This window comes from Suillus bovinus, assembly GCF_016758785.1.
Source record: "Suillus bovinus strain UH-Sbo-P2 chromosome Unknown EDB93scaffold_3, whole genome shotgun sequence".
Lineage (NCBI taxonomy): Eukaryota > Fungi > Basidiomycota > Agaricomycetes > Boletales > Suillaceae > Suillus > Suillus bovinus.
Window position 1 is genome coordinate 396,994 of NW_024542059.1, and position 18,420 is coordinate 415,413.

At 46.6% G+C, this 18,420-nt stretch overlaps 3 protein-coding genes across 3 annotated transcripts; 1 reads left to right on the forward strand and 2 right to left on the reverse strand.

The window, feature by feature from the left end:
- Positions 1-4,522: 4,522 nt before the first annotated feature.
- Positions 4,523-6,124, reverse strand: EDB93DRAFT_1100026 (uncharacterized protein; the record flags this gene model as incomplete). Its single annotated transcript, XM_041446965.1, has 6 exons — positions 4,523-4,845; positions 4,922-5,055; positions 5,122-5,462; positions 5,510-5,659; positions 5,784-5,869; positions 5,971-6,124. The coding sequence occupies 6 exons, from the start codon at positions 6,122-6,124 to the stop codon at positions 4,523-4,525; spliced, it is 1,188 nt and encodes a 395-aa protein (XP_041312699.1).
- A 7,135-nt stretch (positions 6,125-13,259) lies between these two features.
- On the reverse strand, positions 13,260-13,415 carry EDB93DRAFT_1075937 (uncharacterized protein; the record flags this gene model as incomplete). Its single annotated transcript, XM_041445192.1, has 1 exon — positions 13,260-13,415. A coding segment is annotated over one exon (156 nt), but the record flags the coding sequence as incomplete, so codon positions are not given.
- A 1,269-nt stretch (positions 13,416-14,684) lies between these two features.
- On the forward strand, positions 14,685-16,657 carry EDB93DRAFT_434525 (general substrate transporter). The gene is made up of 3 exons (XM_041456356.1): positions 14,685-15,032; positions 15,085-16,026; positions 16,082-16,657. Exons 1-3 carry the CDS (start codon positions 14,798-14,800, stop codon positions 16,582-16,584), a joined length of 1,680 nt encoding a protein of 559 aa, XP_041312701.1. The 5' UTR covers positions 14,685-14,797; the 3' UTR covers positions 16,585-16,657.
- The last annotated feature ends 1,763 nt before the right edge of the window (positions 16,658-18,420 follow it).

The window sequence follows — 18,420 nt, forward strand, 5'->3', positions numbered from 1 at the left end:
CTTGCTCTCACAGAGCACTAATACCCTGCACATTCCTCTTGTTGTGCGCCCCTCGGCGCATTATAATTATCTCATAACAACCCGTTCGGTCTTTAATTGCTCATCTGTCCATGCCTTCAACAGTGTATATTCATTCAACAAAACCAAGCGCGCGCTGGTTTATAAGCCAGTCGCGAAGAAAGTCCGGACTGTACAAATGGCTATGCCCCCCGAATATAGAGTTATAAGGAAATTACCCGATGATCCTTTGGCCGGCATGCCTACACTGCCATCCATTCTGCCCGACTTCGTTCTGGGCATCCACTACACGCAAGAGAGATCCGACAACCTAGACTTAGACCCGGCAAATTGGTTATGGCCCGAAGAACTGAAGCTCGTACATTGGCTCGTTAGAGCACACGAAATGGCATTCGCTTGGGATGCAAGCAAATGTGGATGTCTCAATGAAACCTATTTTCTGCCGTACAGAATTCCGACGATCCCGCATACCCCATGGTCTCAGTGCAACATCCCTATTCCACCCGCAACTGTCGGCGAAGTTATCCGAATCATTAAAGAGAAAATCGACTCCGGAGTCTATGAACTGTCTACCGCCACATACCGCTCTTGCTGGTTCTGTGTTGTCAAGAAAGACGGAAAGTCCCTGCATCTAGTTCACGACTTGCAGCCGCTCAATGCGGTAACCATACGAGACTCCTCAGTCCCGCTGTTCATTGAGCACCTCGCCGAGTGTTACGACTGGGATAGTTCTTCTGTCAAAGGTCAAAGATAGACCAGTCGAGTTGACAGTTCATTGGCCTTCCTAGTACAAGGAAGGTTTCTGGTTCAAGGGTTCCTTCTACACGAGCGCGGCAGCTTCTATGTAGGATCAGCGGCGAGTGGTTTTAGCACTTCTACCGCAGTCAAGGGTTCAGGCTAAGACAGTGAGTGACTGTCTTAGAATCAAGTATCAGGCTACAAGGGTGGAGACCTTGTAGATCAGGTTTCAAGGGGAAAACCCAGTAGATTAAGTTAAGGAATACAACTATGGTACATGGGGTTTATATAGGTAGAAGGGAGCGGCGCAGCCGCGACAAGAATGGTAACAAAGATAGGAGAATAGTACAACCTATCAAGATAGCAAGAATAGGTGAAACCGCCATGTGGCGCAAGATAGTATCTATGTTACAATCAAAAGGAAGAGAAGTGCGGACAGCCCGCTTGATGAGAGAATAGCCGAGTCTAGAAGGGTCTAGAGTCGGCGGCATGGTTACAAGAATGGAAAAATAAAATAGGAGTAAATGTCATTGTAACACCGAGTCCTTCGCAGGATACGCGGTATATGGTATGATGGATCTGTACTCAGGTTATGATCAGCGAGCGTTGCATGAGGACTCGCGCGACCTGATGACCTTCGGGACCCCACTCGGACCTCATCGGTTAACTATGCTGCCGCAAGGTCACGCTAACGCAGTCCAAGTATACCAAGGGGATACGGTGTTTATTCTGCAGCACAAGATACCAGAGTATACTTCTCCATTTATTGATGATGTCCCTGTTAAATCAGTAAAAACTCGGTATCAGCGAGCTGACGGCTCATATGAGACTATTCCGGAAAACCCAGGAATCTGCTGGTTTATATGGGAGCACTGCAGGGTAATCAATCGCATACTCCAGAGGCTCAAAAACATTGGTGTGACTGTATCTGCTACTAAGTTCATTTTAGCCGTGCCAACCGCTATCATCATCGGTCACAAATGCACATTTGAAGGCAGGGTTCCCGAAGAGTCCAAAGTGCAGAAAATCCAAGATTGGCCCAAGTGTAGCAACGTCACGCAAGTGCGGGGCTTCCTCAGAACATGTGGAGTCCTCCATATCTTCATTAAGAATTTTTCCAAGATTGCCCGACCTCTCGTCAACCTTACATGCAAGGACGCAGTATTCGTATGGGGATCGGAACAACAGGAAGCAATGCAGACACTCAAGGACTTGATATTAGAATCTCCCGCACTCCGTCTGATTGACTATGAATGTGGTCGCGAAGTCATCCTTGCTGTTGACACCTCCAACATTGCCATGGGATTTATTCTTCTCCAAGTCGGCGAAGACGGAAAACGCTACCCGAACCGCTTCGGATCCATCGCGCTTACGGAAGTAGAAACCCGCTATTCGCAAGCAAAACTCAAGTTATATGGATTGTTCCACGCACTTTGCGCAGTCCGAGTTTTTATTTTTGGTGTCACCAACCTCACGGTTGAGGTCGACACGAAGTATATTAAAGGGATGATTAATAACCCCGATCTCCAGCCTAATGCGACGATCAACCAATGGATCGCTGGTATTCTCTTATTCCGATTCTCGCTAATTCATGTTCCCGCAGTGAAGCACGCAGGTGTTGATGGACTCTCAAGGAGACCCCGTGCACCCAAAGATCCGGATGAAAGCAACGACCATGAGGACTGGCTCGACCGCTCATACTCATTTTCTATGGAAATTCTCAATGACCGCACTTATGCTATTGTGCAGATAGACTCCGATAACCTGCACTACCTGTATACCGTATCCGTACCAAACCCGCTAACCCATCCCACCGTCCTTTCCGCATTTTTAGATACCACTGAAGGTGGTTCCGACGATATCCGCATCCCGCACTCCGAGATTGCTAAAGCGCAAGATGCGAGAATCTTGAAAATTCAGAAATTCCTAGAGAACCGAGAACGACCCTCGGAACTTTCAGATGAAGAATTCGAGACTTTCATCAGCGCATGTCGACAGTATTTCATCTTCGATGGAAGACTATGGAGGAAACATACACAGGGGAAGCATCAGCTTGTTGTCCCCGAAGCAAAGCGGTATCAGCTACTCAAAGAGGCACATGATGACCTCAGGCACAAGGGAGTATTTACGATCCGAATCCGTCTTCTTCTCAGATTTTGGTGGCTGCTAATGACTGATGACATCAAATGGTATGACAGGAGCTGTCACGAGTGCCAGATCCGACAGACCCAGAAGTTTCGACATTATGATGATGCCGAGGGCTGGCGGGTTTGACCGAATCATCCACGCTCGCTGTGCGCTCACCGCATTTCCGGAATGGCAGATGCTCCGCAAGGAATCTGCGAAGATTGTCGCATCATTTATCTTTGAAGAGCTAATTTGCAGATGGGGTCCAATCACCAAAATTGTCACCGACAACGCCCCAACCATTATATCAGCAATGGAGGACCTCGTCGCACGATACGGCATCAACCGTGTCCGAATATCACTGTACAATTCGCAAGCTAACGGAATCATTGAGCAACGTCACCGAGATGTCCGGGAGGCCATCATGAAAAGTTGCGAGGGGGATGAGTCTCGCTGGTATCAATTTGCGCATGCGGTACTATGGGCTGAGAGAGTAACCATCCAGGTATCCACCAGACTCTCGCCGCATTTCATGGTACATGGAGTAGAACCAATCTTTCCTTTTGATCTCGCCGAAGCAACCTTCTTAGTTGACTTACCGAACCAAGAGAAACTAACTTCCGACGAACTTATAGCATGGCGCGCCCACCAACTTATGAAGCGGCAGGAAGATCTAGATTCCGTCAAAGACAAAGTCACAAAAGCAAGGTTCCGGTCCATCCGAGAATTTGAAATGAAGTTCTGAAACACCATCTGAGATCACGACTTCGCTCCGGGCACCTTAGTGCTTGTGCGGAACTCGAAGATAGAGTACGAGCTAAACCGGAAGACAAAGCCGAGGTACATCGGACCAATGATTGTCCTTCGCCAGACTCTCGGAGAATCATACGTATTAGGCGAGTTAGACGGAACAGTATCGAAGTTATGATATGTGGTGTTTCGCTTGCTACCGTACTACCCGAGAAGCAACACCAAAGTATTGGTAACCAGAATCACTGGTATGGACGACAAAGCTTTGGACAAAATTGCGAGTGAAGTGGTAGAAGAGCCAGAAGACGAAGATATTGAGTTCAGACTCAACAAATAAAACCATCTCTAGTATGATAGTCTCTGTTTTACCCCGGGTTTCATCTGGTGATCTCCATTCTCCCTTTCTCTCCAAACATTCCGAAACCACTTACATATTATCCGTGCGCAAGTGTATAGACTCTTATTTAGCCACACAAAATTTCCGAGAACGAGCAATAGACTTCTGAGATATACCCCTGTGCACCGAACATTACTGTACATATTTTTCTTCTCATGCGGAGGTAGTGCACCACACACTTTGATAATTCCAGAACCAAGGGAATACAATCCGAGCATCTGAAGGAATAGAAGCAGACAGCAAATCGACGAAGATAAGACGGATGGTACTCTGCACGATCCGTATTTGATCTCTTAGTTCCGAATCTTCTTCCGATGATCACGCGCTTAAAAACTTCTTATATTCAATTCTTAGGCACAGCAAAGTTCTTACAGGTACAGGAAGAGGACATGGTATTGGATCAAGACATTCACACAGGAAGGACCGGAACTCTGTGGTATTGGCCCGAAGGCGGCGACTTTGCATGAGAAAAAGAAAGTAAAGTAAAAATAGCTACTTGTGCATGCGGCACCGCTTCGTGATCATTCTAGCGATAAGGTCCATGCCGATCCACATCTCCCTCACTATCCCCTCCGCCTGAACACACTTGGCCTCCATCACCTCGAACTGCTTCTGCAAAGCCTCATCCACCTCATCCAAAGTCTCCACCTCCTCCTCCAATGCTTCCACGGCCTTCCTCTTCGAGCCTCTTGCGACCAGGCGAGGCGCGACGTGATCGTCCTCTGAGATAGAGATGGCCCACGCCACCGGAACAGCTGCGGGGCGAAAAGGCCCAGCAACCGGCGCCAGAGTTGCCGCCACAGCCTTCTTGCCTTCTAGAGAAAAGTGTTAGTATGAGTAAGTGAAAAGGGAAGAAGGAACTTACTAGGCGGAGTGGTGCTGTACTCACACCAGACGTGCGCTCTCTTGCACGGTTGGCAGCTCTGGCCCGCCAAACCAAAGCAGGCGGAATTCTGCCACTCGCAGCAAGCGCACCGCTTAGAGTACCGGATTGCCGGCGTAGATTTGGTCGACATGCGACCTGTCTGAGGAAAAACGTTAAGTACATAAGATAAGAAAAAGAGGAAAGACTCACCCTAGGACGAACATACCGGTCGCCTGATGCTTCCGCATCACCATCTTCCCCCTCCTCCTCCTCCTCGGATGACTCCTTCTCCTCCTCATCCGGTGCCGTAGTCTCCTCCTTGGCAACATTCCTCGCCGCTTCCTCGCTCGCCAACCTCTTCCATTCCTCCTCCGCGAGCCTCACCCGTTCCTCCTCTGTAGCCTTTGCCTTGGCCTGCTTGGCGGCCTCCTCCTTCATCGCACAAACTGCATCTTGAACCTTCGGAAGGGCGGCAACGCAGGCATTGCCCTTCGCAGCGATTTTGCCAGACATTGGGAGAGTCACACCCTTCTCCTTTGCCTCCTTCTGGCAAGAGGAGAAGTTATCCTAATAGAACATCAGCATCATCAGGAAACTCTCGAGGAACGAAGTACTCCGAAAAACTTGGACCAGTCATGGCACCAAACTTCCTTGTCGAGGAAGGGAGTGTCCTCCTCTGGAATGATTGCCAAGAGCTGGTCGAGCTCAACGACGAGAGCAAGGAATGTGCACATGATGTGCTCGGCATCTGGGTTAACAGAGGACTGGAAAAAGGACATAGTGATGTGAAAAGTTAAGGAAAGAAACGAGTGGCGAGAAAAGAGCAAGACTTTATAGAGAACAACAATTTCACCACAGCGGACTTCTATTTTTCTGTCCACTTCTCACAATTCGCCGAACCACCGAACCCCGCATCATTTCCCTTGTTGGAACTTTGGTCATGTGCGCCCAAATTCGCAGAATTTTCACTAAGTCTATTCAAGTATTGGTGACCGAGGACGGTCAGTATTTAAGGCCCCGCAGATGTAACAATGGTCATGGCGCTGGGCTCGGAACCAGGCAATCCAACACCTACATTCATACCATTCCCCGACCTCCCTTGACCTTCCGAAGGCCACGCGCACTTGTCCGAACCTTCCGCAGGCAGTTCTCGTGTTCCAAGACCCATCTGAACCTCGCAAGTTACCATACCATGTCCTATCCTCATCCTTTTGACTTCGCTGGTGCATTTTCCTTTATTATAACTATATGTTGACTACATCTTAGTGCTACACGGATAACATCGGCATCCTGTTGGGAGTCTCGGAATATGTATAAGCAGTACGCATCGCGGCTTATTACATAGGTTCGGACTTGCTTATCTTGCTACTAGTTTCGCCTATGGATTCCGGCCTCTCACGGAAGTAGGATATAATCTTGCTCGCTGGCTACTGATAGGGCACTTCACTTCCCGTACTTCGAATAGTAATTAGTAGAGTCACCTCGGTATAATCGTAAATTGCACAATCGATCCTTGTTCATTTGGAACGATTGTCTGGCTAGACCTCTGCCAATTTCGCACTTTGTTTATTCTCGAGTTCCCAATAGATTAGCGTTGTTCTGGACTTCGGACGTTGCGCAAAGTCTTATACTGTTATTCAACACACCGACATATATAGACCTTCGGACAGCCTTCGCAAGCCTCGGAAGGCATCATGCTACCTCAGACAACACTTTCGCAGCCTCGGACGACCTTTGGTCGCATCGGACAAGTTTCTCGGTACTTCAGAAGTAGTCTCAGAACTACGGACAAACATTAAAGAGGTTTTCTTCCAAATATCTTGTCTACTCTCTAACTGTATAAGACTTCCCTTGCATTATCAAGGTAGTTCTTAGGTTGTCTCTTGGGACGAAGCATACTCGCATCTCTCAGGACTAGGGACTCACATTCAGTAGAGCCCAGCCCAGATCTACTCTTTACACCGGGTCATGCGGTCCGAAGTTGGTTTGAAGTTCTAACATGAACTCGGAGTAGTCATCCATCCAATCTGGACGATCTGCTAGATCATCCGAAAGGAGGTCCGGCTCAAACCATTCAAGGGCCATGCCCTTGAGGTATGATTGCGCGAAGTTGACCTTGGTATGGCCGGTACGGAAAGATTTTGGCTTAGCTTGAAAGTTAAGCTTGCATTGGACAAAGAATGCCCGGAGCTTCCGGGGTTCAGTGCCGTCAAAGGTATCTGGTTCTCGGATTTTGACTTTAGAGTCGCCGGAGGAGGATGATTGGCGGTTGTTGCATGCCAGGTTATTGATAGCTTGGGATAGGCAGAGGAAAACCAAGTCCTGCGGACCTAGACCTTCGTTTTCGTCGTCAGTCGGGTCTTCCAGAGATTCATCATCTGGATCTCCACCACCATCTCTGGGCATGTTTCCACCTAGAGGATTTTCATCATCGGAATCGTTGTTTGGAAGGTTTCCGGCAGGAGTGGGTGTGGGGGTAGATGGATGTGGGCAATTCATGAGTTGTGAGATGCTGGAGGCAGGGCCTTGCGCACTAGCGCGGCGCTGCGAGAAACTGGTGAAGGCATCGACTATGGGGGTAGAGTCCCATCAGGCGGTTACTAAACCCGCTGCGTTGAGAACTGCCTGCACCTGTGTAGGTGCCATGAAATCCGATGTAAGTATACTCGGTAAGGTGTGAGTTCGAATATACTGTTAAGATTGTGCTCAAGGGTTTAATCTGAAAGGCTTGGCTTCAGCTTGTGTGCTGCGCCCCTTACCCAAGTACATGCCCCTAACTTCCGAAGGCTAATGGACGATGTCCAGATTCCGATTGTCCGATGCGCGGGAATTCCGGCAGACATTTCGGGAACAGGTGATAAGACTAATCCGGATGAATGTCCTGAACTAGAAAGGAAACAGCAGAGGACTACCAAAGGTAGAGGTGGAGGTGATAAGTCTATCGGGATCGACCCTAAGACTAGCAGGAGGTCGACGAGAGAATAACTCAAGTCGGAACGGAGGGGAGAATGAGCAGAGTCTAAGATAATATTTGAACTAAAGATGTACATAGATTCTACAGGGTTTATATACTAGGAGGACTTAATGGAGGACAAGCCAGTGTGGTCCGAAGCTATGCGAGGCTGTGGATGGAGGGTATAGAAAAGTCAAACACTAGTCTATCGAAAATAGTAAATGAACCCGGAGATGAGAACAGAGGAAAATAAAGGCGGAAGTGAAATGAGGTATGGAAAATATATAGTCTAACTGGAATAGGAACGTACAAAGGGATTAGGCACGGAAGTTAGACGCGGGTTGGATCCGGACATAGATAGAAGTCGGTCAGATCCGGATATCCAGAAATGATGTGTGTGATACGTCTGGGTCCGGAACACAGGATATGACAATATTCAACATTGCAAAAAAAAAATCATTCTTTGCATTGGTAGTACTATTTAGATATCTAATATGAATGCTGGGTACTCAAATTGTCTCAAGTAGTGGTGTACAAGCCTTAACTCAGCAAGTGTGAATCTGGTGTGAAAGGTACCAGTAGTACACTGTAGATGCTACAAACATTTTGCATTTTTTTTATGTTTTTGTGTTTTCCTCCACTTTACTGTGATGGTGTTGACAGGGGACTGCAGTTTACTATATAAATGTCAGTAATGTGAAATATCATGATAAAACCCAGTAAAACATCGTAATACACACCATGTTCAAGCAATTTCCAGGTGATACCTAGGGGAGATTTTTCCTGATGTACACAAAAAATCAATGAGCATTGATTGACCAATATACATGCAATATGTAAAACCCTGCTGTAATGGTCTTGTTGCAACACAGACTCATAACTTCTATGCTCAAGCGAGTTATATGTATGTTATAGTCATCCTGAGCTAGCAAGAATATACTGGATGAAGATCAAATGACTAATCTAAGGGAGGGACACAAAAAGCTGATATAGTGATCTACTATTGTGATGCCTAGTCTGCTATGCTTGCAGGGACAAGTGCGTTCAATCCAAGGGGAAGCAAGGAAGATAAATCCACAGTCGCGCAGCGACTGTGCGAGGTGAGCAACATAAGTGCAAAGTGCAGGAAACTTGCGCACAATTAGCACAAGAGCGTGGGAATGCAAAATGCGAAGATGTGAAATCAAACAAGCAATAGATGAGGGCTCAATGAATGACAACTAAAAGGACTGCTAATAGATTCTAACTCTGACTATGGACATGATGAGGGAACTCCCTTAGGGTAAGGTGTCTGTAATAAAGGGTGAAAAATGTGGTCCTATATATGTATCTTGCTAAGTGAGCCGAGTAGGAGATAATGTATGTAATAATGTATGTGAGTCAAGGTCCATGCTCTAATATGGTGCCATATTGAAAAATGCAAAAATACATACCAGTGAGACTTGCTGGACAATGGATGGATGCTCCTGGATGATAGGGCGATGAAAGCACAGGAAAGCGAGTGATGCGAGGGCATCACAAGGTGTGGGAAAGTCATGTGATGTGGGAAAGCATCGCCTGATATGGAAATAACTGGGGAAAGGTCAGGGAATGATGCTGCAAGTCGGTGCTGCAAATCCAGGTGGTATGTGTTATGGACTTGGATAGTGTCTGTTGGCAATGCTCAAACAGAGCATGTGTCATCAACAGTTGAGGATGTCCTTGGGCTAGCCCAAGGTTAGGAGTCTTGCTTGGTGAGGCTTCAGCAAGCAAGGTTTTATGCCTATGTCTAAATTGGGTAGCTTATGTCAAGCGGAGCTCGACGATAAGCATATCTGCCAAGGCTTACGACATCTGAAGGTTAATTGTAAGATCTGTGTTAATAGAAGGACAGAAGTCCGACTAATAACAGGGGCTTTGCTCAACGACGAAGTCAATGAGTAAAGATCGAAACTAGAGACTTATCTGCAATGAGCAAATAAGAAAGTAGAATATAGACAGCTGGCTAGGCTGAGAGAATCACTCTGATGAGAGTAGGAGATCAAGAACCAAGTAGATTCAAGTTAGAGAACTAGTTACATGGTAGCGAGTTTATATAGAGGAGGGGAAGCATATTAGTAAATGATAACTCATACTACCAGAAGAAGAGATGGTTGAAGGGTGATACTAAAAGGAGAAGGCACATTCGAGGTGAGTCATAGATGAACCAGAATGTGCAAATAAGAAATGAGTCAAAGAACAGAGATAGGAAGTGAAACAAGCAGTGGCACAATTGTGCAACTGCGGGTCTAAGTATAAGTACAATGTGTGACTGCACACTGAGTCATAGAATGAGAAAAGGAAACAGAGCAAAGGGATGCAGTGTGCATCATGTCATAGGTTACCGTCCAGATGGTAAGGGTAGAGGGGACTGTCCACAGGATCAGTCATCGGGTGGAATGGAGCATGGGTATGCTTCGTCAGAGAAAGGGTCTAGCCAAATGTACTGGCTCTGCTGAAGCAATAGGTAGAGAGCGAAGGGGAATGTGAGGATAACGAGGATAATGAGAGCAAGGTCGGGGTAAGGGTGTGATGCAAGGGCTGAGACGAGAAGGATAAGGAGAAAAATGGTAGGGGCCCAAGCATCTAGATGTTCTTGTAACAGTATGAACTGAAGTATAACACATTGCAAGCCTGCAATAGTGCAAATCTCTACATTGCATCACTGGGAACATTACCAAAGTGTCTTCCACTTCAGCACATTGCAATCCTCTTCCATGACCATCTAATTCAAGGTCTGTATTGATTTTCATAAATTTGTACTCCTTTGTTTTTTTCTACATACATCCAATTGAAAAAGATCAAGAACAATGTCACTAGGATGTAGACTCATGACCAGTCTAGACTACTGTTGAGATGTTAATTATTTGACGTAGTCAGACTGGTTGATCTCAGAGAGATTTGACAGGCGAAGCAAGGAGTTTGAAATTTTGCAGATGCCGGTGTGCCACTTTGGGTAACATTACTACTTGTCAATAATGCAAACTCTTTCGTTTGTACCATGAAAAGTACAGTATCTTCTTAAATACAACAGTACATCATGCCAGAGCACTAATCATTGATTAGGACAATAAAAATGATTCCATTCCATGCATTATACCTACCTGTGATGATGTATCAGCAACCTGAACCTTTGGCTTGGATAATCAATCCTTCCAGCCTCAATAAGGAAGGAAAAATTCTTGATGTCCTCAAAATACTTTGTGGATTGCGGATGACAGTCATGGAACTCATGTTGTATTCAATCTCGAAAAGATCCTCCATGGCAAGTTGGAGAGATGGTTTCTTTTGAAGCAAGGTGCTTGTGTAATTTCTGAATGTGTTGGACATGGATGAGCAAGCAAGTGAGCAACTTCATATCATTTTATGACTCCTTGCTAATGCAATGGTCATTGATGAGGTTGATGCTGAGATGGAAGCCACTAAGAACATTTTTTGCATGTCATCAAAAGGTGTCACCCCCAAACTACTCCTCTTGTTTGATCTCAATATATCATTGACAGAGCCATTACAAGAAGCCACTCTATTGCTATGTCGCATTCTTCTGTCAGCTATGCAGACAGTGTGAGCTGTAAAAGAGCAAAAACATCAGCATGCCAAGACCATAAGTGTCTGTATTGTATTTTCAACAAAGTCAATAGAAAAGTTGACGACCTTCAAAAGATTCAGTGATTTAACAATTCACTAGAGTATCAGCTGTGGTAAAATTGCTGAGATAAGAGCAACAGGAATGCCAAGTGGAAGTTGCACCAGTACCTTCATGAGCTTGCCATATGCTACATGGAATGTGACCTTCTCCCCTGCCTTGGGTTCTCCAGCTGTGATAATAAAATGAGCCTTGTTAATGAAAAATTGCTCTGGTGCAATAAGGAGGTTACAGTAAGCTCCTGCAGAGACACACTGTGGGAAAAAATCATGTTAATGCATCTAGGAGTGTACAGCTACTGCACATACACTCCAGAAAGTCTTATCATTTGGAGTATTATGATTGATGGCAATCGAGGGAATGCCATACTACTTGAACTCCTGGACCTATTATTTACAAGGTCAAATTCAATGCCTTGAGTGAGTGAAAATGTTGTATCTTTAGCGTACATGATCTCACTGCAGCAATTTCAAAGGTGTGACAGTGATAGCTGTCTTGTTGGGAGAAAGGAGTAGAGGGAGAATCATAGCAAGGGTCTTTCCAGAGCCTGTCACAGCTCAAAGTACAACCTGTCTTGCAGAAAGTAATGATATGAGGCATCTGAGCTGGAACAATTTTGGACATTGTGATCCTTGGGAAAGAACATTGAGTTGTGAACTTGCTGGTGTTATGTTGTTGAGAGGGCACTCGTAAAGTCTGTTGGTAGATTCTCAATTGTATCTCGAGCAGCAAGCAATAAAGGTCATACAGAACTCATTGTTGAAACTTAACATAGTGTACAATCTGAGCAAGAGCAGATTTGGACGCATAACTTGTGCTACTATCCCTTACGGTCATTTCATGATGGTCCACTATTTTGTGATTTTTATCTACAGCACTCAATTTTAAAGTAATTGCTAAGCTACTTCACTGGGTATGTTCTACATATTATACTAGCATAATTCAAGTGAAACAAAACAAAATGATTGAGAAATGGTGGAGATTGTGTTTTCAGTGTGACACCTGCAAAACTCACAATTCAGTGTCACCTGCCATGGCTGCCAATGTCAGACATTAAATTTGACAGCATGTTTCATTGTAGCTGCAATCCATGAACAGGTGAGCACTGGGTGTTCTTCCCAAGCACTACCACCACATTTCACTCCTCCGCCATCCCACACTGGCTTCAGTATTCCTGCACCACATCCACCATATTTTTTTGGTCAACACACACATCCGGCAAGTCATGGTCTTCATAATCCTTTGATGTATCAATATCTACCAGCTCATCCACATACATTCCAACAGCATTATTTTACACAGCAGTAATGATTCGCACTTAGTTCTATGTTTTTCATACGTACTATAGCTTGCAGGTTTATTGCTAGGTCGTATAGCATCCTAATCAGCTGTCCGAAATTCACAAGTTGAGTCTGCCAAATGGAGTGTAAATTTGGCCAGTGTGACTGTTCGTTATTAGTGACATGAGTGTGACTCACGAAATAGTGGACCGTCACGAAATGACTGTAAGGGATAGTAGTAAGGTAGACTTTGTGCAAAACCAGCAAACCTCACGTGGTGTGACCAAGGTGTGACATGTACGTTGGCCGGACAGGTAATCCTTTCAAGACCGAGAAATCCCATTATGGACAGTGCAGATAAACTGCGAAGAGTAAGTAAGTAGTAGTGTAGTTTGATGATAACGTAGATGATATGTATGTGATATGTATGTGTTGTATACTATATGCAAATGCTAAACAAATTTTACCTAGATTATAAGTGCTGCATCGAGCTCGGTGAGAATTGAATCAGGAAGAACATGATGTCCACGATATTTCTTTGCTGCCCAAGCAGCTTGGCTCCCATTTAGGCCTTTGTGATAAGCATCCATAAAGCGCTGTGATCTGATCGCAAATCTGTGCAGTGAGAAAATGATTCATTTTCAAGATCGTGTGAAACCGTGATTAGCTTACCTCCACATGCTGGCGATAGGGACAGAACTAACTCAAGGATTATCATAATTCCTCGTACTCTCAAACATCTCGTAGCCCTCACTTGGTCCATGCTCAATCTCATTGCAGTCAGAATCCAAGTCATGGTCACGGTCCAAATCTGAGTCTGACTCGGAGCTCGAGTCTGATTGATCTTCCATGGGTATGTCCAGAGTTTCCTTAGTGACAACAGACAACTGAATGTCTGCCAGTGGTCTATATTCATGAGGCAAGGCTGATACAGGAATGGTTGTGTCTACTGTAGGGCACTAAAAAAGAAGGCATTAGTTTTCAATGACTCAGAATATTTGAGTATGTCCAATATTCTCCTTGTCCTTGTCTGCTTGTGCTGAAACCTTCCTCTTCTTTGCATACTGCCCAAGGTTTTCAAGGGCCGAGCGCACCTTTGATGAGCGCTTGGGCATCCTGGTAGTGAAGAGGGTGGAAGTGACACTCCGGACATCGCTAACGGCATGCATGGCGGCAGGTCATTCAAATTTGGACTTAGTGGAACTCTGATTACCTCTGTAGACTAAAGAATACACATCTTCTCTCTCAACACGGCATTAACAAACAATCGGGAATGGATGATTTGTAGTTAGAGCTATCCTCTACAATGTATCCATCTCTGATTTTCTTAAACTAGTCCTGTTTCCCTTCGTATACAGGATCAATGGTTTTGTCACGCTTTATCACGCTTTATCACGTGAGGTTTGCTGGTTTTGCGCAAAGTCTACCTTATATCATGATCGGAACTACCTTCGGCACGACCGGCACCTATCAAATTTCAAACTCCTCGCTCCGCCCTGCCACGCCACTCCGAGATCGACCAGCCTGGCTACACCACTCGTTTATCCGTGGTAGTATACGCCAGGCTGGCCACCGTGAAGCCTAACCAGGATGGCGTGATTGTAAAATCGTCTTTGCTCGACAATGCTAAATATTCTCATGTAAGCGCAGTCAGCAGATATACGAAGATTGTTGTGATGCTCTACAATACATTGCTTTAAATAACTTTCTCATTTGTTCACAGAGGTTCACTGATGCCGCATATTCCTCCAGTGCTCTTTGGCGTCGGCATAGGCTCATTTGGCTTTCAAAACATTCGCCTTTGCACTTGGATCGGATGTCAGTGACCAGTCTGAGACATCTGAGCCCAGTGCGTCATCATGTTTCCAATGAGCCTGGCTCATATAAAAACCCCCTCAACCCCAGCTAGCTAGCTAGTCTTTCATTCACTTACTATCTAACAGGTGCAGGTTGCCTTTCCACTACAATTATTCGCTCTTACTTCATATCGACAACGATACTTACTATGTTCCTTCGTCCCAAGACCTATACTGCTCGTTATCCGCAATGGATGGTCGGGAGGCCTTTACTCTATATGTCGTCCGCCCTTGCATCTCTCGGCGACGCTATGTTTGGCTATGGCCAAGGAAGTATCGCATCGGCTCAGGTTCAGCCTTCCTTTATTCATCGAATGTTTGGCAAGGAAGTTACTATGGCGCAGATACAAGCCGGCCAGACCGGCGTGGATCCTTTCCTACAAGGTTTGACTCAAGTTTTCTTTTTCTCCAGTCACTAAAACATCCCTGTTGCTAGCTATAACCGTTTCTTGTTTAAACCTAACAGCGCTGTTGGCTTCAGTCATTTCTGCCTACCTCTGTGATCTTCTTGGCAGGCGTATGGCTGTCCGTATCGGAGGTATCATGTATTTCATTGCCGCTCTCATCCAGATCTTTGCCCCAAACCTCGGAGCCCTTATCGCTGGCCGATGTATCCAGGGTCTAGGTGTTGGTATACTCTCCATGACTGTCCCGATTTTGCAGTGCGAAATAGCCCCTGCTCATGCCCGCGGTCTGTTTGTCAGTATCGAATATATCTGCCTCAATATCGGTTATGCTGTTTCCGCTTGGGTCGGATATGGCTTCTTCTTCGCCATGCCTTCCGAGATCTCATGGCGTGGCCCATACATCGTACAGGCTGCTATTGCACTTGTTCTCGTCTTCTGGACGTTTTACCTTCCAGAGACACCCCGTTGGCTGGCCCAGAATGGCTTCCAGAAGGAGGCTTTGATAACCCTTGCAGACTTGCACGGCGCTGGAAACGTCTCAGACCCAAAAATTCTGGCCACCTACGCTGAGATTATCGCCGCTGTTGAGTTCGAGGCACACATGGGTCAGGCTTCCTGGCATCAACTCTTTACGCAATACACTCGTCGATGCATCGTCGGTATCACTTGCCAGATGTTCGCTCAGCTCAATGGGATCAATGCCATCTTGTACTTCTTACCATCCAACCTCACTCGTGCTGGCTTCACAATTTCCCGCTCCCTGCTCTACTCCGGTGCTTGTGCTCTGATCTACTGTTCTGGAACCATTCCTGCGATGTTTTTGATCGACAAATTTGGACGCCGGGCGTTCTTGCTTTTTGGAAGTGTCGCGCTGGCCGTATCCCTTTCTATTGTGGGTGGTCTCCAATACTACGCGGACAGTCTTCCTCTGGGAGCTGCCAGAGTCTCTGCTGCTGACGCTATCTTCTTTGGTATGACGTCATTTCACTTGCAAGCAAAACATGCGCTAAAGCTCATCCCCTCCAGGTGTTTGTCTATACTTATTCTTCTTCGGTGCCACCTGGGGCCCCGGCCCCTGGCTCCTCGGTGCCGAAATCTTCCCTCTCCGTGCTCGCGCCAAGGGCATGTCGCTCAGCACGGGCACCAACTGGTTTTTCAACTTCATTGTCGCCTTCATCACTCCCCCGCTTTTCAAGGCTATCAATGCAGGCTACTACTTCGTCCTCGTCGGCTTCTGTATCATATCTCTCATCATCGTCTGGTTCGTCTATCCTGAAACTGCCCACCATACTCTGGAAGACCTTGGTGAGGTATTCGGCGACAAGGTCATGGACGATGAAGGTCCTGCACGCGAGCTGGCTGAGAGGAGTGCGAACGCAATCCAACGGGAACGCTCGGGTTTGCCTCTCATCACCGATTCAGAGGTCACTCTTCAACCCAGCATATCCACTGCACCAAAAGCCAAGGACGAAGCTTCAGTTGTCATGATGGAAAGGTCTTCTGTTGTTACGATCGCGTCTGACGCTTAGCTTGACCTGATGGACTTAGTAGACTACTGAACTTGTATACCGGACAATAAATAACGCCAATGCTTAAGTGATTCAACCAATGTCCATGTACATATTAATCCAACGATTGCTTGTTTGCCCTGCTAACCAATACGCGATTAAACTTTTAACAACGCAGGGACTCCGGGAAATCGTCAGGGTAGCTTCCATCGCCCTGAAACATATTGAGGAAATCTCTCACCGCCGGCGGTGGAGTCCTTGAAGGTAATAAAAAAGGCCTGCGTGTCACTGGGACACTCATTCCAGCGCCCTGCTGCATTAAATCGTCCAGTGAGGAAGTGAATGACAAATCGGGTGTATACCGCTTCCTGTAGGGAGAAAATTTGGTAGATGGGTTTGAATGTGATATGGAAGTTCTAGTTGCTTGAGGCTGCTGGGCCACGTCTTCCTGTTTACGGTTCGCGATCTCTATTGGGGACCTGACAATCGGTTCTGATTCGGGTTCGGTTTCAGAGTCGTCATCTTGAGCAGGTTTGAGTACTTCTGCTTCTGATTCGGGCTCGGTTTCGGAGTCATCATCTCGAGCAGGTTTGAGTGCTTCTGGTTCTGACTCCGGCTCTGTGACAGAATCGTCCTCAACAGGGCAAACATTCTCCATAGGTCCTGGACCATTCATGGGCTTCTTGAGAGGCGAGATCTTGTCTAAAATGCGGCGTGGAGTGCCTTTCAAAGGGCTGCGAGACGGAAATGCAACGAACGAGACTCCATTTCTTGGAGACTTGGTCGCAATAAACGCACGAGAGAATTCTTTCGACGGAGAAGTAACGGGGGATGTAGCAGGACTTGACCCAAGGGTAAATTGGTGCAGTGGTTTGCGCTCGCTGCGACTATTATGAGCAACGTGCGCAATGGGACGCGGTGTTGGGAGATTGGCTTCAATTCTGAAAGTTACTAGTAAGTAACGGATGTGACCTGAGCATGTTTTGCTGACCTCGCTAGCGACCACTTGTGCAGCAAGCCATCGGACAAAGATGTCATGCTCAACACTCCCTCCTCCTGCGACTGTGAGCTTGGGACAGGCTCGTAGTGTATTGGTTTTGCTATCCGTCTGTGGCTAGGTGTTGCATCCAGTGCAAGCAAGTACTGACTTTGTGATGATGGGACGAGTTCTTCAACTACAGCAGGAGCAGAATGCAGATCCTTAAATGGTAAATCTGGAGAAGACGCAGGGGTTGCATGGACCACTTCGTTGTCTGGGGATGCACAGATAAAAGGGTCGTCAGGATCTATTACTTGCTTTCTCCCATTGGAGCCGCCCGTGAGTTTCCTTGGCTGGGTGTCTCTGTCAGTGTCTATTGGGACAGTAAGCTTCTTAATGAGCGGCGCAGAGGGGCTCGGTGGTATAAGAGGGTCGGAAGCATTCTTGGCTCTGCATAGCGATGTTGGATCAACGAATGTGCGCAGACCGGACATTACATGCACATTGCTGGGTTTGCGTACATTGGTAACCGGAGTAGGCAAGGACACAATGGCAGGAACTATAGTGGGGGTAGTCCTGGGAGAGTGAGGCTGGATCACCGCAGTGCTTATTCCCAGCGTCCGCTTCTTCGTCTGGTTTGTTGGGGGAGGAGTGGCTAGAGACTGTTCTGGGACACCAGTGAGACGCGAAGGTCCCTTGATCCCGGTGAGACTTGGTGTATTTATTCTATTGGAAGCAGTGTTTGAGGTGCCCTTCGTCAAGTGGGAGCTGCCTGCAACCGGCCTTTGGGGTGATGAGTCGATTACCACTACATCGTGAGATGGTCCGGGTGGTAATGCGCTCTCTCTCCGACTAGAGGTCGATGAGACCGGAGACTT